We start from the raw sequence: 15,189 nt of genomic DNA, 5'->3' as shown, positions 1-15,189 counted from the left end.
TCATCAACTTAGTGATGTATTTAATCAGGTAGTTAGATATAAATATTAGGAAGTTTAGATAACACTATCTGGTTCTTTTTTAAATCATCTATAGTCATGGAGGAAAAGTAAATATTAGGAAAGTTTTAAAATAAAAAAGTATATTTAATTCAACATAACTGAGGAACTGTGAGAGTCTCTTATTTTTATTTTTGAGTTCCGTGAATATTATAATAACCAAAGGGATGGGGAAAGTTGCTTTTTTTTCTTTTTTTTTTTTTTGGACGTAAACGTATTTCAGAGAATTACGCCACTGGAAAGTTTAAAAAAAAAAAGAAAAAAAAAATTACAACTTTTAAAGATTTTTTTCTTCTGTTCCCGTTATTTTAGATGGAGTAGTTTTGATAATTTTAATTTTCTTAAAAAAAAAAAAAGAAAAAAAAAGATTTGGTAATTTTGATTTGGTTTTGAAAAGAAGATTTGGTAGTTTGATTTGAAATAATATTAAGATTAGGATTAGGAAGCAGAGAAAGAAGAGACCAGTGTTTCTCTCTTCTTCTTCTTCCTCTTCTTCCTCTTCTTCCTCTTCTTCCTCTTCTTCTTCCTCCCCCGCCCAGCTGTTCGTTTCACTTTCATCTTCGATTCTGCCTCTTTCTCACACCTTATTTCTTCCGCTTTTCCTTTCTTTTTCTTCTTTTTTTATTTTCTCTCTCCCCATTCTCAGAATCAGTTCTCAAGATCTGCATCCGCAATTCTCGATCATCTTCTCTACTTGATCTGCCAAATTCAACTCACTCCTCCGCTTCCGCTTCCGGTAACTCTCTCTTTCCTCTTCGTCTTTTGAGATCTTGCCCATTTCAACTTTGACTTACTCATCATACCTTTTCCCACTTCTACTCGCTTTCGCACTTTCTAATCCCTTCTTTTCTTTCTCCTTTTATGTTCTTGCTTCTGAATTTGATTTAATTACCAGTCTTCCTCTTTAATTGCGGTTGCGGGTTTTCAGTTTTTGATGCACAATGATGGCTGACATGGATGTGCACGCCGACGTCTCTCAGGTTAACGAGAAGTGTGCCTTGGATATGAGTACCTATGAGAATTTGCCTAACGCTTGCAATGCAGCATCCCTTGACTCTGCTGCTTCCATTCCTAAAGATGATACTGATGCTTCTTACGTTTTCGTCAACTCCACCGATGCTGCTACTTCCGATGATCATGTTGTGTCGGATCTCAATGGGCAACCAGAGCGTTCTCACAATGTCGATACGGAAATTAAGGTTCATAATGGGGAATTCAGTACGGACGATGGTAGGAAACCCGATTCATTTTTCGTTTCCAATGCATCTGAGGATTCACCGTTTAAATTTTCTGAGCATTTGAAAGTGAGTGACGCAATTCAGGATGAGACTAGAGTGGTAGATGTTCTTCAATCTTCTGACGCCAAGGTGGATGAAGCGGAACCTGGACTGGATTCCTCCCAAAAAGTGGAAGAAACTCGATTCCTGGAGAACCAGGCTGTCAACGAATCGTTTGATGTAGAAGGTGAAATCCATGGGGTAGATGCTCCTCAAGAAGATGAAAACGTTCAGATTCAGGAGGAAAATCAAATAATTTCTACCTCTGAATCTTCAAACACGGATGCAAATCTTGGTGGACAAATCTTGGTGGTGTCTTCTCAAATGGCGGAAGATATTCAAATTCACGAGGATAATGGAGTAATGGGAATCATGAAGTCTTCTAATACCAAGGCAAATCGTGGGATAGACATTGAGGCGGAGTCTTCTCAAAACGCAGAGGGCATCCAATTTCGCAAGGAATATGGAATTGTTGCAATCAAGTTTTCTGATCCTGAGTCGAACACTGGGGAAGAAATTGAGGTGGAGTCTTCTCTAAAGGCAGACGAGGTTCAGAATCATGAAGAAAATGGCAGAGTGAAAACCTTTAATTTGACTGATACTGCGGCTAATCTTAGGGGAAAAATTAAGTTGGAGTCTTCTAAGAAGGCAGACGATATTCAGAATGATGAGGAAAATGGCAGAATGAAAGCCTTCGATTTGTCTGGTACCGTGGCTAATCCTAGGGGGAAAATTGAGGTGGAGTCTTCTCAAAAGGGAGACGACATTCTGAATGATGAGGTAAATGGGAGAGTGAAAGCCTTCAATTTGTCTGATACTGAGGTGGACATTCAGAATCATAAGGAAAATGGCATAATGAAAGCCCCCAAGCTGTCTAATACCGAGGCAAATCCTAGGTCAGAAATTGAAGTGGAGTCTCCTGGGGAGGGGGAAGATATTAAGCTTAACGGGCAAAATGAAATAGTGGGCGCCGTCAAATCTTCTGCTACCGTGGATAAGCGTGGGCAAGGTGAAGTAGTTCCCGAGGATAATGAAACAGTGGCTATTAATGAATTGTCTGATACCATAGAAAACCGCAGTGAAGAAACTGAGTTGGACTCTTTCGAGAGAGAAGAAGGCATTCGAGAATCACAAGATGCAAATGTGGAGGCTGCCGACTGCCATTCTGGCAAAGAGAAGGTTGATGAGATGGTAAATAAAGCTGCGACAAGCGACCCAGTAGGAGGATTAGGAGAATATCAAATTATAAGTATGGGTGCTGTTAAATCTGAGCTAGATCACTCTGATGGTTCAGTGGAGGACGTCAAGGGGGAATGTAAATTAGGGGTTGCTTTAAATGAAGAGAACTCTGAGAGAACTCAAGTTACAATTAATCAGGATGGTGAACATTGCCATGTTGTTGGTGAGGATTCTCTTTTAGAGCCATCTGAAGAAAACAAAGTGGACATGGAGCAGCATTTGGCAGCAGCTCCTAGTCCATTGGTCAATTCAGAAGATCTAAATGGTTCTATCTCCACTAGCACTGCAACGAGTATGGATCAAGATGACCCTTCGAAGACTATTGATGACAAAGACACTGTAGCTAACACGAGCAGCTTCCATGACCATACTGAAACTTTATCTAGCTCTGTAGATCCTGATATTGATTCTGTTGAAACTCATAAGTTAACTCATACAATGCTTATTAATGATCCAAAAGTAGAGTTAAATGAGATTACCGTGAATGAACAAGAGGTGAATCATGTGTTAGAACTAGAAGAAACTTCAGAAACGGCTTCCAATCCTAAAGTGGACGAATGTGACAGGGTTGAAGTTTTGGAAGGTACAGTCTCTGGAGATGAGATGTCCATTGCGCTTGATGAATCTAGAACTTCTTATGGTGATGATTCTGTTGCGGGAAGTCAATTAATCCCTGTGGAAGTTGAACCTGCACAAAGCGTTGAAACAGCAGTCTCTTCTGTTGTGATAGGAAATACGTCAGTTGAAATAAGGGAAATGTCCTGTACACACAGTCTTGATGATCCAGTACTGAGACCTGATCTTGAAGCCGAGGATTGTACAATGTCTGAAAATGTGGCTTCTGCTGGTGATTATGTCCATCTGGATAATGAAGTCCGTGAAAATCATGAGATTAGTCTTCTTGGTGACAATAATTTTGAAACCAAGTCTGAGAGTGGTGACATCGAAGAAGAAAACCAATCAACTTTCCCTTGTAATGATATGAGATCAGAATCTAACGATTTTATTTCAATTGAATGTGAAGAGAGAGGTTCTACTGTTCCTGAAGTTCCTAATGGTGACAATAAATCTACTGCGATCCAACAAAGTTCTGCTGTTGAAACAGATTCAGAATTCCGTGATAATGAACGTAGCTCAAGTCCAACTGCTATTGAGAAATCAGGAGAGAATATCGAGATTGCATCTTCCGTAGGAGGTGGTGGCAGAGATATAACTAGCGATGATTGCACATCAGAAACTGAAGTCAAGGGTTCTGCAGTAAACGATGAAGTGGATCTGAACCCAATGTCTGATATTGCCTCTCAAACTGACAGTAAACCGACGAAAGAAGAAACTGTGGTCGTTCATGAGAGTTGCCAGAATGAACCTTCCCCTATTTCCCCAGAAGGTTCTATTGAAGCTTTGGCAGGGAAGAATGTAGGTACTGAAGCAGGAACAAAGCCACTTAACTTTTTGGTTAGGGTACCTAAATTTGGTGATGTAAATATAAGAGAGCAGATTAAGTGTGCTCAAACTGAAGTTGATCGGACGACCAAGGGTCGAGATGCCATTCGAGTTCAAATACAGATAATGAGGGTAATAATGACATTATTATACTTTTTCAATGTTTAATATATTTATGTATATGTAAACATCATTTTATGGTTCAAATGGTTATCTGTTCAGGCTGCATGGAAAGTGTTAAGTGATAATCTTGAAGCTGCAGTGTCAGAAGGAAGAGCTGCAAGAGACTTGCTGAGGTCAAAACGACAGGAGATTGACTCTGTTCAATCAGTCATAACAAAAGTAAAGAATGCAATGTCCATTGGGGACATTGATGGCAGGGTAAGTACGTGTTGATCTTCTAGTTAAATATGTTTGTAGCGTTTCTTCTCCCCCCTGCCACTTGTGTGCATGCTCATGCCCCTGAATTTATTTTTTATTTCAACGTTTTGTGAAATCGTGCTTCAATGTATGCAGGTACGCAGCATTGAACACATTATAGAGCATGAAACACTGCCACTGAAAGAGGAAAAGCAATTGATTCGTGAAATCAAGCAATTGAAGCAGCTACGGGAACAGCTTTCATCTACTACGGGTAAGCAGGATGAGCTTCAACAGGCATTGGACCAGAAAGACCAGTTTGAAGAGCGCCTAAAGGTATGATATAGGGTTTGATACTTTTGTACCTCTGCTTCTCTAAATATGGTTTCTAACACTTGCAATGCAGCATGAGATTCATTCAAATCATCTACAATTTTCTTTTAAAGATGCATATTCACATGGTATTTGTTACTTGGTACCCCTCATCTAAAATGTGTTTACAGCTAAAAGTACTTGCAATCCAGCATAAGATTTAGATAATTTGTCTTCAGTTTTGTTCTAAAGATGCTATAAATATGAATTGTACCCCTCATCTAAATATGGTTTCAAGTGCTCGCAAATGCAGCATAAAAAATTAGAAAATGCATCTTCACTTTTGTTTTAAGATGCGTATTCTCATGATATTTATTAATTGTACCACACAGCTATTAAGAATGGAGATGGATTTACTGAGAGGCAATGTTCTGAAAGCTGAATCAGTTATAAAGGCTGCCAAGAAGATATGTAATGATGAAAGCTTAAAGCTGGATGAATTGCAATCCAAGTTTAAAGCAGCAGATAAGATTCGCCAAGAAGCATATGCCAATTTACAGAGTACGAGGAAGCAATTATACGATAAGGTTTGTACTCGTAATTTTTGCTCATAATGCGATCTACTTGTGGTAATAAGCATTTTAGAAGACGCTGTGTACAACAAGTGTCGAAGTTATGAGGGCCAGGGTCTATTTCCCTCATGACTTTTGAATGAAACAAGATCGACATCTTTAAGGAAGATGGTTTCCAACGACCTATTTTAGCTGGTATAACATGTTTGTGAGGAGAATTTATCAAAAGGGGTTTTCCATTTTTGTTTTGAATTCTGTTCTGTATAGGTTGAAAGATTGCAAGCTGGAGCCTGATCTGGGGGACTATTTTATCTCAGATGGAACATACAATTATTTTTTTTTTTTATGAATTGAACCATCAAACTTTGAGATGCCAAATTATATTTTTATCTACCAAGTTAGGCTCGAATTGGCAATAATTGATGTTGGAATTGGACATGTGTCATTTTATGTTTTCCGTTGGCATATTTCCATCGGTAGAGATCCTCTAACGATTGCCACCCAGCGAAAGTGTAACCGTTGAAGTTTGACCCTTGACTTGCAGAACAAATACTACTGGAAGTATCGGGATGACGTGAAAGAAGCCAATGAAATCGCATCGAGTGGAGATGTAGAGAGACTGCAACGTTTTTCTGTTAATCAGGTTAATTTATTCTTCCCCTAGTTTTTGTTGACATAATCAAGTTACTCTTTGGTATTGAGTCGGTGTTGCTATTGCTGGTTTGCTTTGATTTTGGGCGCCGAGTTGTTTCCATATTCTGATTGATCAATATTTTAGGTGGAGTGCATGATGGAACTGTGGAACACAAATGCTGAGTTCAGGGAAGAATATATTAAGAGCAACATGAGAAGTACCCTGAGGCGACTAAAGACGTTGGATGGCCGCTCCCTTGGCCCCAATGAAGAGCCACATGCACTGAACCATATTGTAAAGGAGAGACAAGCGAGGGACAATTCTCTTTCAACAGTTTCAAAAACGCTGGAACCAGAAAAACTGATACCCGCTGAGAATATGAGAGATAATGATAAACCAGTGATCGAAGTAGTCAAAACAAAGAATCAACCGACAAAAAACAAGAAGCCCACGACAGTTGTGGCTTTAGTGAATGGCCTTAGGAATATTTCTTGCGAGAATGACGTAGAAGAGCCACCACGACCCGTGGAGATTAAGCGAACAAGAGAGGAAGAGGAGTTGGCGGCGAAAGCAGAAGAGTTGAGAAAGAAAGAGGAAGCAATCAAGTTGAAGGAGCAACATAAGTTGGAAGAGAAGACCAAAGCCAAAGAGGCATTGGAGAGGAAAAAGAGAAATGCTGAGAAAGCCCACGCTAGGGCGGTAACTAAAGCAAGAAAAGAGGCGGAAGAGAGAGAGAAGGTATTGGGCATATTCAAATTGCTTTTAGTTCTTTGCTTGAATTACAATTTTGACAGCTAACATATTTGTGCACAGCTAAGGGAGAAGAGAGCAAAAAAGAAGGCAAGGAAGATGGCAGCAGCTGAGGCGGAAGCTGGAAATGGTTTGGAAGAAAAGGAATCTGGTATAATCACGGAGAGCACCCCGAAGGAGGTGTCTGAAAACACAGGTAAACAGGGGACGGCTGCGAAGAGGCCACAAAAAGCGTCGCAGTCGCAGTACACCAAGCACAGCAAGACAAAGTCAACAATTCCTCCACCTCTTCGAAATCGGAGTAAGAGGGGGGGGATGCAGCCATGGATGTGGGTTCTTTTGACCACCCTGATTGTTTCCGTGGTGTTCTTCGTGGGGGCAACAGCGGCTTCTCTACTAGGTCTTGGTTTCTAAATTTAGAATGCAATTCAATTTCATATAGAGAGCGACACACAATTACAGTTGGTAAGGGCAGAGGGATAGAGTTTTGGTTTGGGACATTCCCATAGAATATATTTCTATATAGATACCGTAGGCTAATTCTTTGGCTCTATTATCAGGACTGGTCTCTTTTAAATTATCGGAATGAAAGTTTTCCCATTATTAAGGCGACTCAAGTGACCCTTTTTTATTTTATTTTATTTTGTTGACTGGGAAAGCAGCAGAAATAAAAGTGCTTCGAATGAGTAAATACGGAGAGGATGTTCCATAGGAGAGGAGAAGTAGAAGCCAGAAGTGGATGTATCGGCGTCCGTACAGGGGGGAAGGGGCCCGCACTGACAATGTAGCTATCCGGAACCGGAATCATGTGGCCCCACTGCTTCTGTATCCTGTACAATGGTGTTGATGGGTGCCTCTTCCAATCCTTAATGCGTAGTGCTATTTTAGAACAGCTAAACCCAATTTATAAAGCCGAAATTGACTCTTTGCACATATCCGGACATCATGTTTTAGTATACAAACAAACTAATTAAAATTTCTTGAACTGTTACTTTGAGGAGCTATTTTGTATGCTTAAGTTTCATAATTGAAAATAACAACAATAGAATGAAGGTGACGTGTGGAAAATATAGGCGGTGAGGGCGAGGGAGACGGGGAATGGAGGTGTGAGATTTGATGGGCTGTGCGTGAGTGTTTGGTGCACGCTTCAAAATGAGGTGCGAACATAAGGTAGATCGCAGGTGGGTGAGAGTAGCAATCGCAAGACAAGAAGGCATTACTCATGAATGTAATATTCCGTTGTTATTCACTCGTATTACAGACTTTGAGTTGAGTTGATGTTTCCTGTCTTCGTGTCAGACTTGCACGAACTGATGGATAAAAGCAATAATGGGCAATAAGAGAAGGAAAAAGTGATTCTTCCTGCTCCAGCTTCTGGTTCAGGTTCAGGTAGTTCAGGTTCAGGTACAGCCCAGCTCCAGCTCCAGACGACTCTCTCTCGCTTTCTTCTTGGGTTTCGTACAGCAGCAACAACAGGCAGTAGATTGCTTTGTACATATTCCAGATCTCATCTCTTTCAGCTGGATCTCTTCCATTTCTTCCCTTCTTCTCCTTCCCCTTGCTTCCCTTCCCCTCCTTCTCCATGGACGACCTCGGCGCCCAAGTTGTTCCTCCTGTTTTCATCCACCAAACCTTCCCCACTCACTACACTGGTTTTCCTTCCACCTCCAACAAGCGCCCTTTATCTTATCACAATCACCTCCACCACCACTCCCATACTTGGAACCCTAAGACTTGGGATTGGGATACCGATACGTTCCTCATCAAACCCTCCGACCCTGCGCTACTCCACTCCGATGCTCTCTCATCCAAACCCCACTTCCTTCCTGCTACTCCTCTTCCTTCCACCTCAAACAACAACACTCTCCACCTCCAGGATGATCAGACTCTTCGCCTTAATCTTGGTCCTGCTCCCAATTTCAATTGCGTTGAGCAGCCGCTCTCCAAACCCCCCAAAAAGCTCCGCCCTGACCCTGGATCTCCCGCCACTGCCACCTACCCTATGTGTCAGGTCGATAATTGTAAGGAAGATCTCTCTAATGCCAAAGACTATCACCGCAGACATAAAGTTTGCCAGCTCCATAGCAAATCCACCAAAGCCCTAGTTGCTAATCTGATGCAGAGGTTCTGCCAGCAGTGCAGCAGGTTTTTTTTTCCTTCCTATCATCTTTCCCCGCTTCTCTATGCCTTTTTGTTTTCCATCTTGTGTTGATGCGCCCGAAATTCATTACCAATCTGCCTCCCTCTCCAAATGTGTGTATATATATTTTAACTCTTATTGCTATTAACCTCTCCTCAGATTTCATCCACTTTCGGAATTTGATGATGGGAAAAGAAGCTGTAGAAGGAGACTTGCGGGGCACAACTGGCGTAGAAGGAAGACGCAGCCCGAGGATGTAACCTCAAGGCTGACCCCGGCAGGAAGTAGAGGACCCCCAAGCGGTGGGAATTTAGACATCTTCAGTCTATTGGCTGTTCTAGCTCAGGCTCAAGGTCAAGCAATTGCCTGATCAAGTTTCTGATACCTATTTGTTTCTGACTTTTGTCTTAACACATTGATTTGAAACATCAGGAAATAACGAAGGCCAGAGTGTAGAAAGCTTGCTGTCAGCTAATAGTGACCAACTCATTCAGACCCTCACTAAGGTCAATTCACTTCCTTTACCAGCAGAGTTTGCAGCAAAGGTGCCCAATTTAGAGAATTTTATGGGGAAGGCTTCTCCAGGAAGTTCTTTGCAGCACCAAAACAAATTAAATAGAAATCCATCTTCTTCTTCGACCATGGACTTGCTCACTGTACTTTCAGCAACTTTAGTGGCATCAGCTCCAGATGCTCTGGCAATGCTGTCGCAGAAGAGCAGTCCGAGTAGTGCTAGCGAAAAAACAAGGTCGTCGTGCCCCTCTGGTTCTGATCTCCAGAATAGGCCTCTGGAATTTCCTTCAGTTGGAGGAGAAAGAAGCAGTACCAGTTACCAGTCTCCCGTGGACGAATCGGATGGACAAGTTCAAGGATCTCGAGTTGGTTTGCCACTTCAGCTGTTTAGCTCTTCGCCTGAACATGATACCCCACTGAACTTGACGGCTTCTAGAAAGTACTTTTCTTCTGATAGCAGTAATCCTATTGATGAGAGGTCTCCATCATCCTCACCTCCTCTCCTTCAGAAGTTGTTTCCCGTGCAAAGATCAGAAGAAACTACCAGTAATAGGAAAATACCAATCAGAAAAGAAGTTAGTGGAATTGTTGAGGTCCCAAAGCCTCCTAGTAGCGCCATGCCCTTTGAACTCTTTAGAGAGTCAGATAGAGGAGGCGGCCCAAATTTGCTTCATACTGTTCCTTATCAGGCTGGATATACTTCTTCGGGGTCTGATCATTCACCTTCTAATTTAAATTCTGATGCTCAGGTATCCTGCTGAGTACATTCTTCTTTGTATTTGTGGACGTGCTTTGTGTGTGTGTGTGTGTGTGTTTTTGATATCATTATTCTTTATTGTGGTTTGAAACAACATTATTCAGGATCGCACTGGAAGGATAAGTTTTAAACTCTTCGACAAGGATCCCAGTCAGTTTCCAGGGACATTGCGGACACAAGTAAGATTCTAGGATCTTATTGCTTCCAATTTTCTTTTATATAAAATGCTGCAATTGCATATGTCTGGAAAAAATTCATAAAGTTTCTCTTCTAATGTTCTAGATATACAATTGGCTGTCTAATTGTCCATCTGAAATGGAAAGCTACATACGGCCTGGTTGTGTGGTTCTATCGATTTATATGTCTATGTCATCCATTGCATGGGAACAGGTGAGTGAAGAGCTGTTATCCAGGACTGAAATTGTACCACTAAAGTTTTATGAGCTCTAACTAATTTCACTCGTTCTTTGCCAGCTTGAAGAAAATTTGGTTTTGCATGTTAAATCTTTGGTTCATGGCGAAAATCTTGAATTTTGGAGAAGTGGAAGATTTTTAGTCTACTCTGGGAGGCAACTAGCGTCGCACAAGGATGGTGAGAACTTACCAGGGTAGTGGTCGGTCTTTGTCTTGTTGAATTAGAGCTTTATTTAGTATTAATCAGCATCAATTTTTTTTCTTTTTTCTTTCATATCTGATTTGGTTCATAACGATGTGTGATAATCTTATAGCGTAGTCCTTGAAGCCATAGGCTGTAGATTTGTTGTTGTTCTTGTGTTAAATTTTGTTTCCATTGATTTGATTGGATATTCAGGGAAGATTCGTCTGAACAAATCCTCAAAAGCATGGAGTAACCCGGAGTTAATCTCGGTGTCACCTTTGGCTGTTGTGAGTGGACAAAAGACTTCCTTTCTATTACGGGGAACGAATTTGAAAAATCCTTGCACCAAGTAAGTCCAATGTTATGATAGGTGATGAATTTTGTTGGTTTTTATTGTTCCTTTCTCTCTTTTCTGGAAGTGACACTTCACAACCTTGTAGGATTCATTGCACATTTATGGGTGGCTACATATCCAAAGAAGTAATGGGATTAAGTAGGCAGGGAACATACGATGAGATACACTCTGGAAATTACAAAATTGGGGATGCATCATCACCTTCCACTCTTGGTCGTTGTTTCATTGAGGTAGTTTTTTTGGTTTGAACTAGCATGTGTTATCTTCTTCGCCACAGTTAAAGTTTCTTACAAGGTTAACTGTACAATGCTAGCAGGTGGAAAATGGTTTTAGAGGAAATAGTTTCCCCGTTATTATAGCTGATTCTGCCATCTGTAAGGAATTGAGGCATCTTGAGTCCGTGTTTGATGAGTTTAGAGTTACTGATATGAGTTCAGAAAGCCATTCATGTGTTCCTTCGCAGCCGAGGCTAAAGGATGAAACTTTGCAGTTCTTAAATGAACTTGGATGGCTATTCCAAAGGGAAAGGTCGTCTTCCAAGCTAGATAATCCAATTTTTCTAATCAGGCGGTTCAAATATTTACTCACGTTCTCAGTAGAGAGGGACTTCTGTGCGCTACTTAAAACACTTCTTGACATTCTGGTAAAAAAATGCTTGATCACAAATGGACTATCAATGAAGTCCTTGGAAATGATATCTGAGGTTCAGCTTTTGAACCGGGCAGTGAAAAGGAGGTGCAGGCCGATGGTTGATTTACTCGTCCATTATTATGTATCTGGCTTCGGTGATGAAGAGAAAAAGTACCTCTTTCCACCAAATGTTATTGGTCCTGGTCGTATTACGCCTATGCATTTGGCAGCTTCAATGGAAGATTCAGATGATATGGTTGATGCTCTGACAAATGACCCGCTGGAGGTAACATCTAGTTGCATCTTTTAAGGCGTATCCTGGTTTTCTTTTGAGGACAAGATGGGTTTTTACGTTACTGTATACTTTGATATTTGTCCCAAAATTATCTTAGAGCGCTCTGATAGTTGTCCACCGTGGTGATGAAGGATTATATTGTCTACTTTGTTGTCTGAAAGCTCTCAAAACCCTTCCTAGGTGTACTTCCCAAAATGGTTCCGAAGTGCTGTTTAGGGGGTTTTTTATCCCCTAAGAAATGGAGAAATATGTTTTAAAAAATCCTCTTTTTTCGGAAAAAGTTAAATTATGATTGGTGATACTATATTTTTAATACAAAAAAAATTATTTCCATTTACGTGCTGTTAATTTGTTGTTTGGAAGTTGCAGATTGGATTGAATTGCTGGAGTTCCCAAGTAGATGCAAGCGGACAGTCAGCACGGGGTTATGCGTTGATGAGGGGAAATCACTCTTGTAACGAGCTGGTGGATCGAAAACTTGAGGACAGAAAGAAGGGTCAAGTTTCAGTGAGAGTTGGGAATGAGATAGAGGAAGTAGGGGTGTCAAGTAGTGAGCGGAGCAGGGTGCAAGGAAGATGTTGCTCTAGGTGTGCAGTTGTTGCAGGAAGGTGCTACAAGAGGGTTCCTGGGAGTGGGACACACCGGTTGCTTCATCGGCCCTATATCCATTCAATGCTTGCTATAGGTGCTGTGTGTGTTTGCGTGTGCCTATTCTTGCGGGGTTCCCCAGACATTGGCTTAGTAGCACCCTTCAAATGGGAGAACTTGAGGTATGGGACAATTTAGTTTGAATAGAGTGATGATGTGTAATGAATAGAAGACAAGTGGTTGATAAGTTGAGACGATCTGTTGCCTTGAAAGAGAAGAGGTGAACCAGCAGCCGAGTTGTGAAGTTGAGACGGATGAGCTAGAAGAGCAGATATTGTATTATTTGGCAGCTGCGGTGGGGTGGGTTTTGAAATAGAGGGAAGGTGCCACTGGATGTGGAAGTTGAATTCGAGAAAGCCGGTCGGGGATGATGGAGTGATTGAAGACGAAAGGACGGGGAAGAGATTATGGAAGAGGTCTGAAGAGAGACCCCCTCCCCCTCCTTTTTAGTTTCTTTCTTCTTCTTTATTATGTTAAGAGGTCTGAAGAGCAAGTGATTGAAGCGGCAGAGCTGGCGCGGAGGTGCCTAAAACTGAAGGGGGAAGACAGACCGCGATGAGAGAAGTGGTGTCGGGGGGAGACGGAAACTTTACTAGAACGCCCACAACAACTGCACCAAACAGGGGAGATGTGTACCCCAATAAGGTTTTAGTAAGAATGGATATTAAGTAGGTTCAGAAAAATAATTTTGAAAATTTGTTACTGTTTTCTACTGTGAGCCGTGAGGTGTGAATGAAGCGGCTTTTGTTTGATTGATCCCCGTTTGTGAATGTTAAGTAACATCCAGCTGCGAGTGTATTAATAAATCTGATTAATTGAGGTATAAATTGTAGGTTGGGCAAGGGCTTAAAATAAACATTGCACGCCCAATTTAGGATTTTAGGGAAATTTTGGAATCAGTCCTGGAATCAACCATCTGTCATCACTGCCCAATGCACCTCAGTGGTTGAGTTCACCCATAAAATACAAGAACAACAATGCAATTTAATTGCATTCTACCAAGTGCATATTCTTGAAAGTGAAAAACAAAATTAAAATAATTGAATAAAAAAGACGATAGGGTGTAGAAATACAATAGCAGGAAATAAAATAGTACGTGGAATCTATTTATTTTATTTCTTTTTTCTTGTGAAACAACTAATCATTTTATTTCTTTTTCTCTAATAACTATTTATTATCATTGCCAAAACCCAATAAAGCCAACAAGGCCAGCCACGATACTCACAAATTCACATAATCACATTGACCGATCCCGCCCTCCTCCTTATTCATGCCGGCCCCACTTTTATTTATTTCTCTCTTTACTCTCACTGCCCCACAAAAATACATAGCTATAATTCTTTTCATTTTTTATTCCACCTCTTACTAAATCACTCTTCCAACATAACTTCTTACTTACAATTTATAATTTACTTGTGTACTAAATTTATAATTTCAAAATAAATGATAAAACCATATTCGGCGGTAGTTAACAATATCTGTTGTAACAATATCTGTCTCACTTCTCTCTTTCTTTCTTTTTTTTTCTTTTTTTATTTATTTTATTTCTCACTTCTCTCTCTTTTTTTTAAAAAAAAAAAAACGCTTCCAAAATTATTTAAAATTTTTGGAAACAGTAAAAACAATTTCATTTTCACGTTTCCAATCTTTTCCCTTATTAATTTAACATATAATTTTGAATATTTGGTTTTGTAACAAGGTATGACCAAACATATAATTTTAAGAAAAAGGAAAGAAAAAAAAAACCAAAATTATCAAACTTAATTCTATTTTTCTTTCTTAAAATAGAGAAAATGAAAAATAAAAAACGAGGATCGAGAACACTACTTAACCGGCTTTAGCAACTTGCTTTTGGGGCGTTTTGAAATGATGAGAGAGTATCATCAATTATTTGTTTGGTGCAAATTCAACAATACTATTTTGTCTCTATTAACTACCATTGATTGATTGATAAATACTTAATACCATTCCATTATTTAGTATTGAGTAATTTTAATTATTGCATCTAATTAATAATAATAAATCATAATAATCATCGTCCAATATAAGGATGAATTGGGCTTAGCCTTTTGTTCAGTAAAAATGAATGAATTATTTTTAGTGACTAGAACTCATTTATTTTGAGGGTAGTTTTATTAATAAATTGTATTTTTAGTCGGTTAGTCGATATCATTTGATTGAAGGAGATTTAAAATAGAAGATGCATTGCCACCAAATGCAAAAGAAAAAGACTTGGCATTACCAAATATTTGCGGAAATTTATTACAAAATTAATTAGGTTTATTCCTGTTTTTACCATGCCGGGGCGGACACCTCACTGGCAATAAAGTTGGGTTAAATCAAAGTGGTACACTTGTAATTCCAACGAGATCGATGCCCAAATGTTTTTGGGAATCCCTGAGGTCGCGGTAACTGCAGGACCTGGAATCCAGACACGTGGATGCCTCACCTACGCTTGTTTGATTTTTGCCTCCCACTCCCCACCCCAGTCCCATCACTGTAATTTTCTGAAGATATGGTTTCCCCAAGGAAAAATAATAAATTATTATTAAATTATTACACAAAAAAAAAAAAAAAAAAAAAAAAAAAAAAAAAAAAAAAAAAAAAAA

At 40.0% G+C, this 15,189-nt stretch overlaps 2 protein-coding genes across 4 annotated transcripts; both read left to right on the top strand.

The window, feature by feature from the left end:
• Positions 1–469: 469 nt before the first annotated feature.
• Positions 470–7,259, top strand: LOC111446165. 3 transcript variants are annotated; one of them, XM_023084860.1, is made up of 8 exons: positions 470–793; positions 986–4,148; positions 4,239–4,397; positions 4,533–4,712; positions 5,081–5,275; positions 5,805–5,903; positions 6,039–6,632; positions 6,708–7,259. In XM_023084860.1, exons 2-8 carry the CDS (start codon positions 999–1,001, stop codon positions 7,056–7,058), a joined length of 4,728 nt encoding a protein of 1,575 aa, XP_022940628.1. In that variant the 5' UTR covers positions 470–793; positions 986–998; the 3' UTR covers positions 7,059–7,259. The 3 variants fall into 3 exon arrangements, with proteins under 3 accessions (XP_022940628.1, XP_022940627.1, XP_022940629.1); XM_023084859.1 differs by having other exon boundaries at positions 953–4,148; XM_023084861.1 differs by having other exon boundaries at positions 470–2,583; positions 2,734–4,148.
• Positions 7,260–7,718: 459 nt separating this feature from the next.
• LOC111446179 (squamosa promoter-binding-like protein 14) lies at positions 7,719–13,416 on the top strand. The gene is made up of 10 exons (XM_023084887.1): positions 7,719–8,789; positions 8,944–9,137; positions 9,217–10,046; positions 10,159–10,233; positions 10,337–10,444; positions 10,529–10,646; positions 10,866–11,001; positions 11,093–11,237; positions 11,324–11,923; positions 12,302–13,416. The coding sequence occupies exons 1-10, from the start codon at positions 8,227–8,229 to the stop codon at positions 12,716–12,718; spliced, it is 3,186 nt and encodes a 1,061-aa protein (XP_022940655.1). The 5' UTR covers positions 7,719–8,226; the 3' UTR covers positions 12,719–13,416.
• Positions 13,417–15,189: the final 1,773 nt, after the last annotated feature.

The sequence above is a fragment of the Cucurbita moschata genome, unplaced genomic scaffold, assembly GCF_002738365.1.
Source record: "Cucurbita moschata cultivar Rifu unplaced genomic scaffold, Cmos_1.0 Cmo_Scf00008, whole genome shotgun sequence".
Taxonomy (NCBI): domain Eukaryota; kingdom Viridiplantae; phylum Streptophyta; class Magnoliopsida; order Cucurbitales; family Cucurbitaceae; genus Cucurbita; species Cucurbita moschata.
Note: the sequence above shows the minus strand (reverse complement) of the source record. Positions and strands in the feature narration are given on the sequence as shown.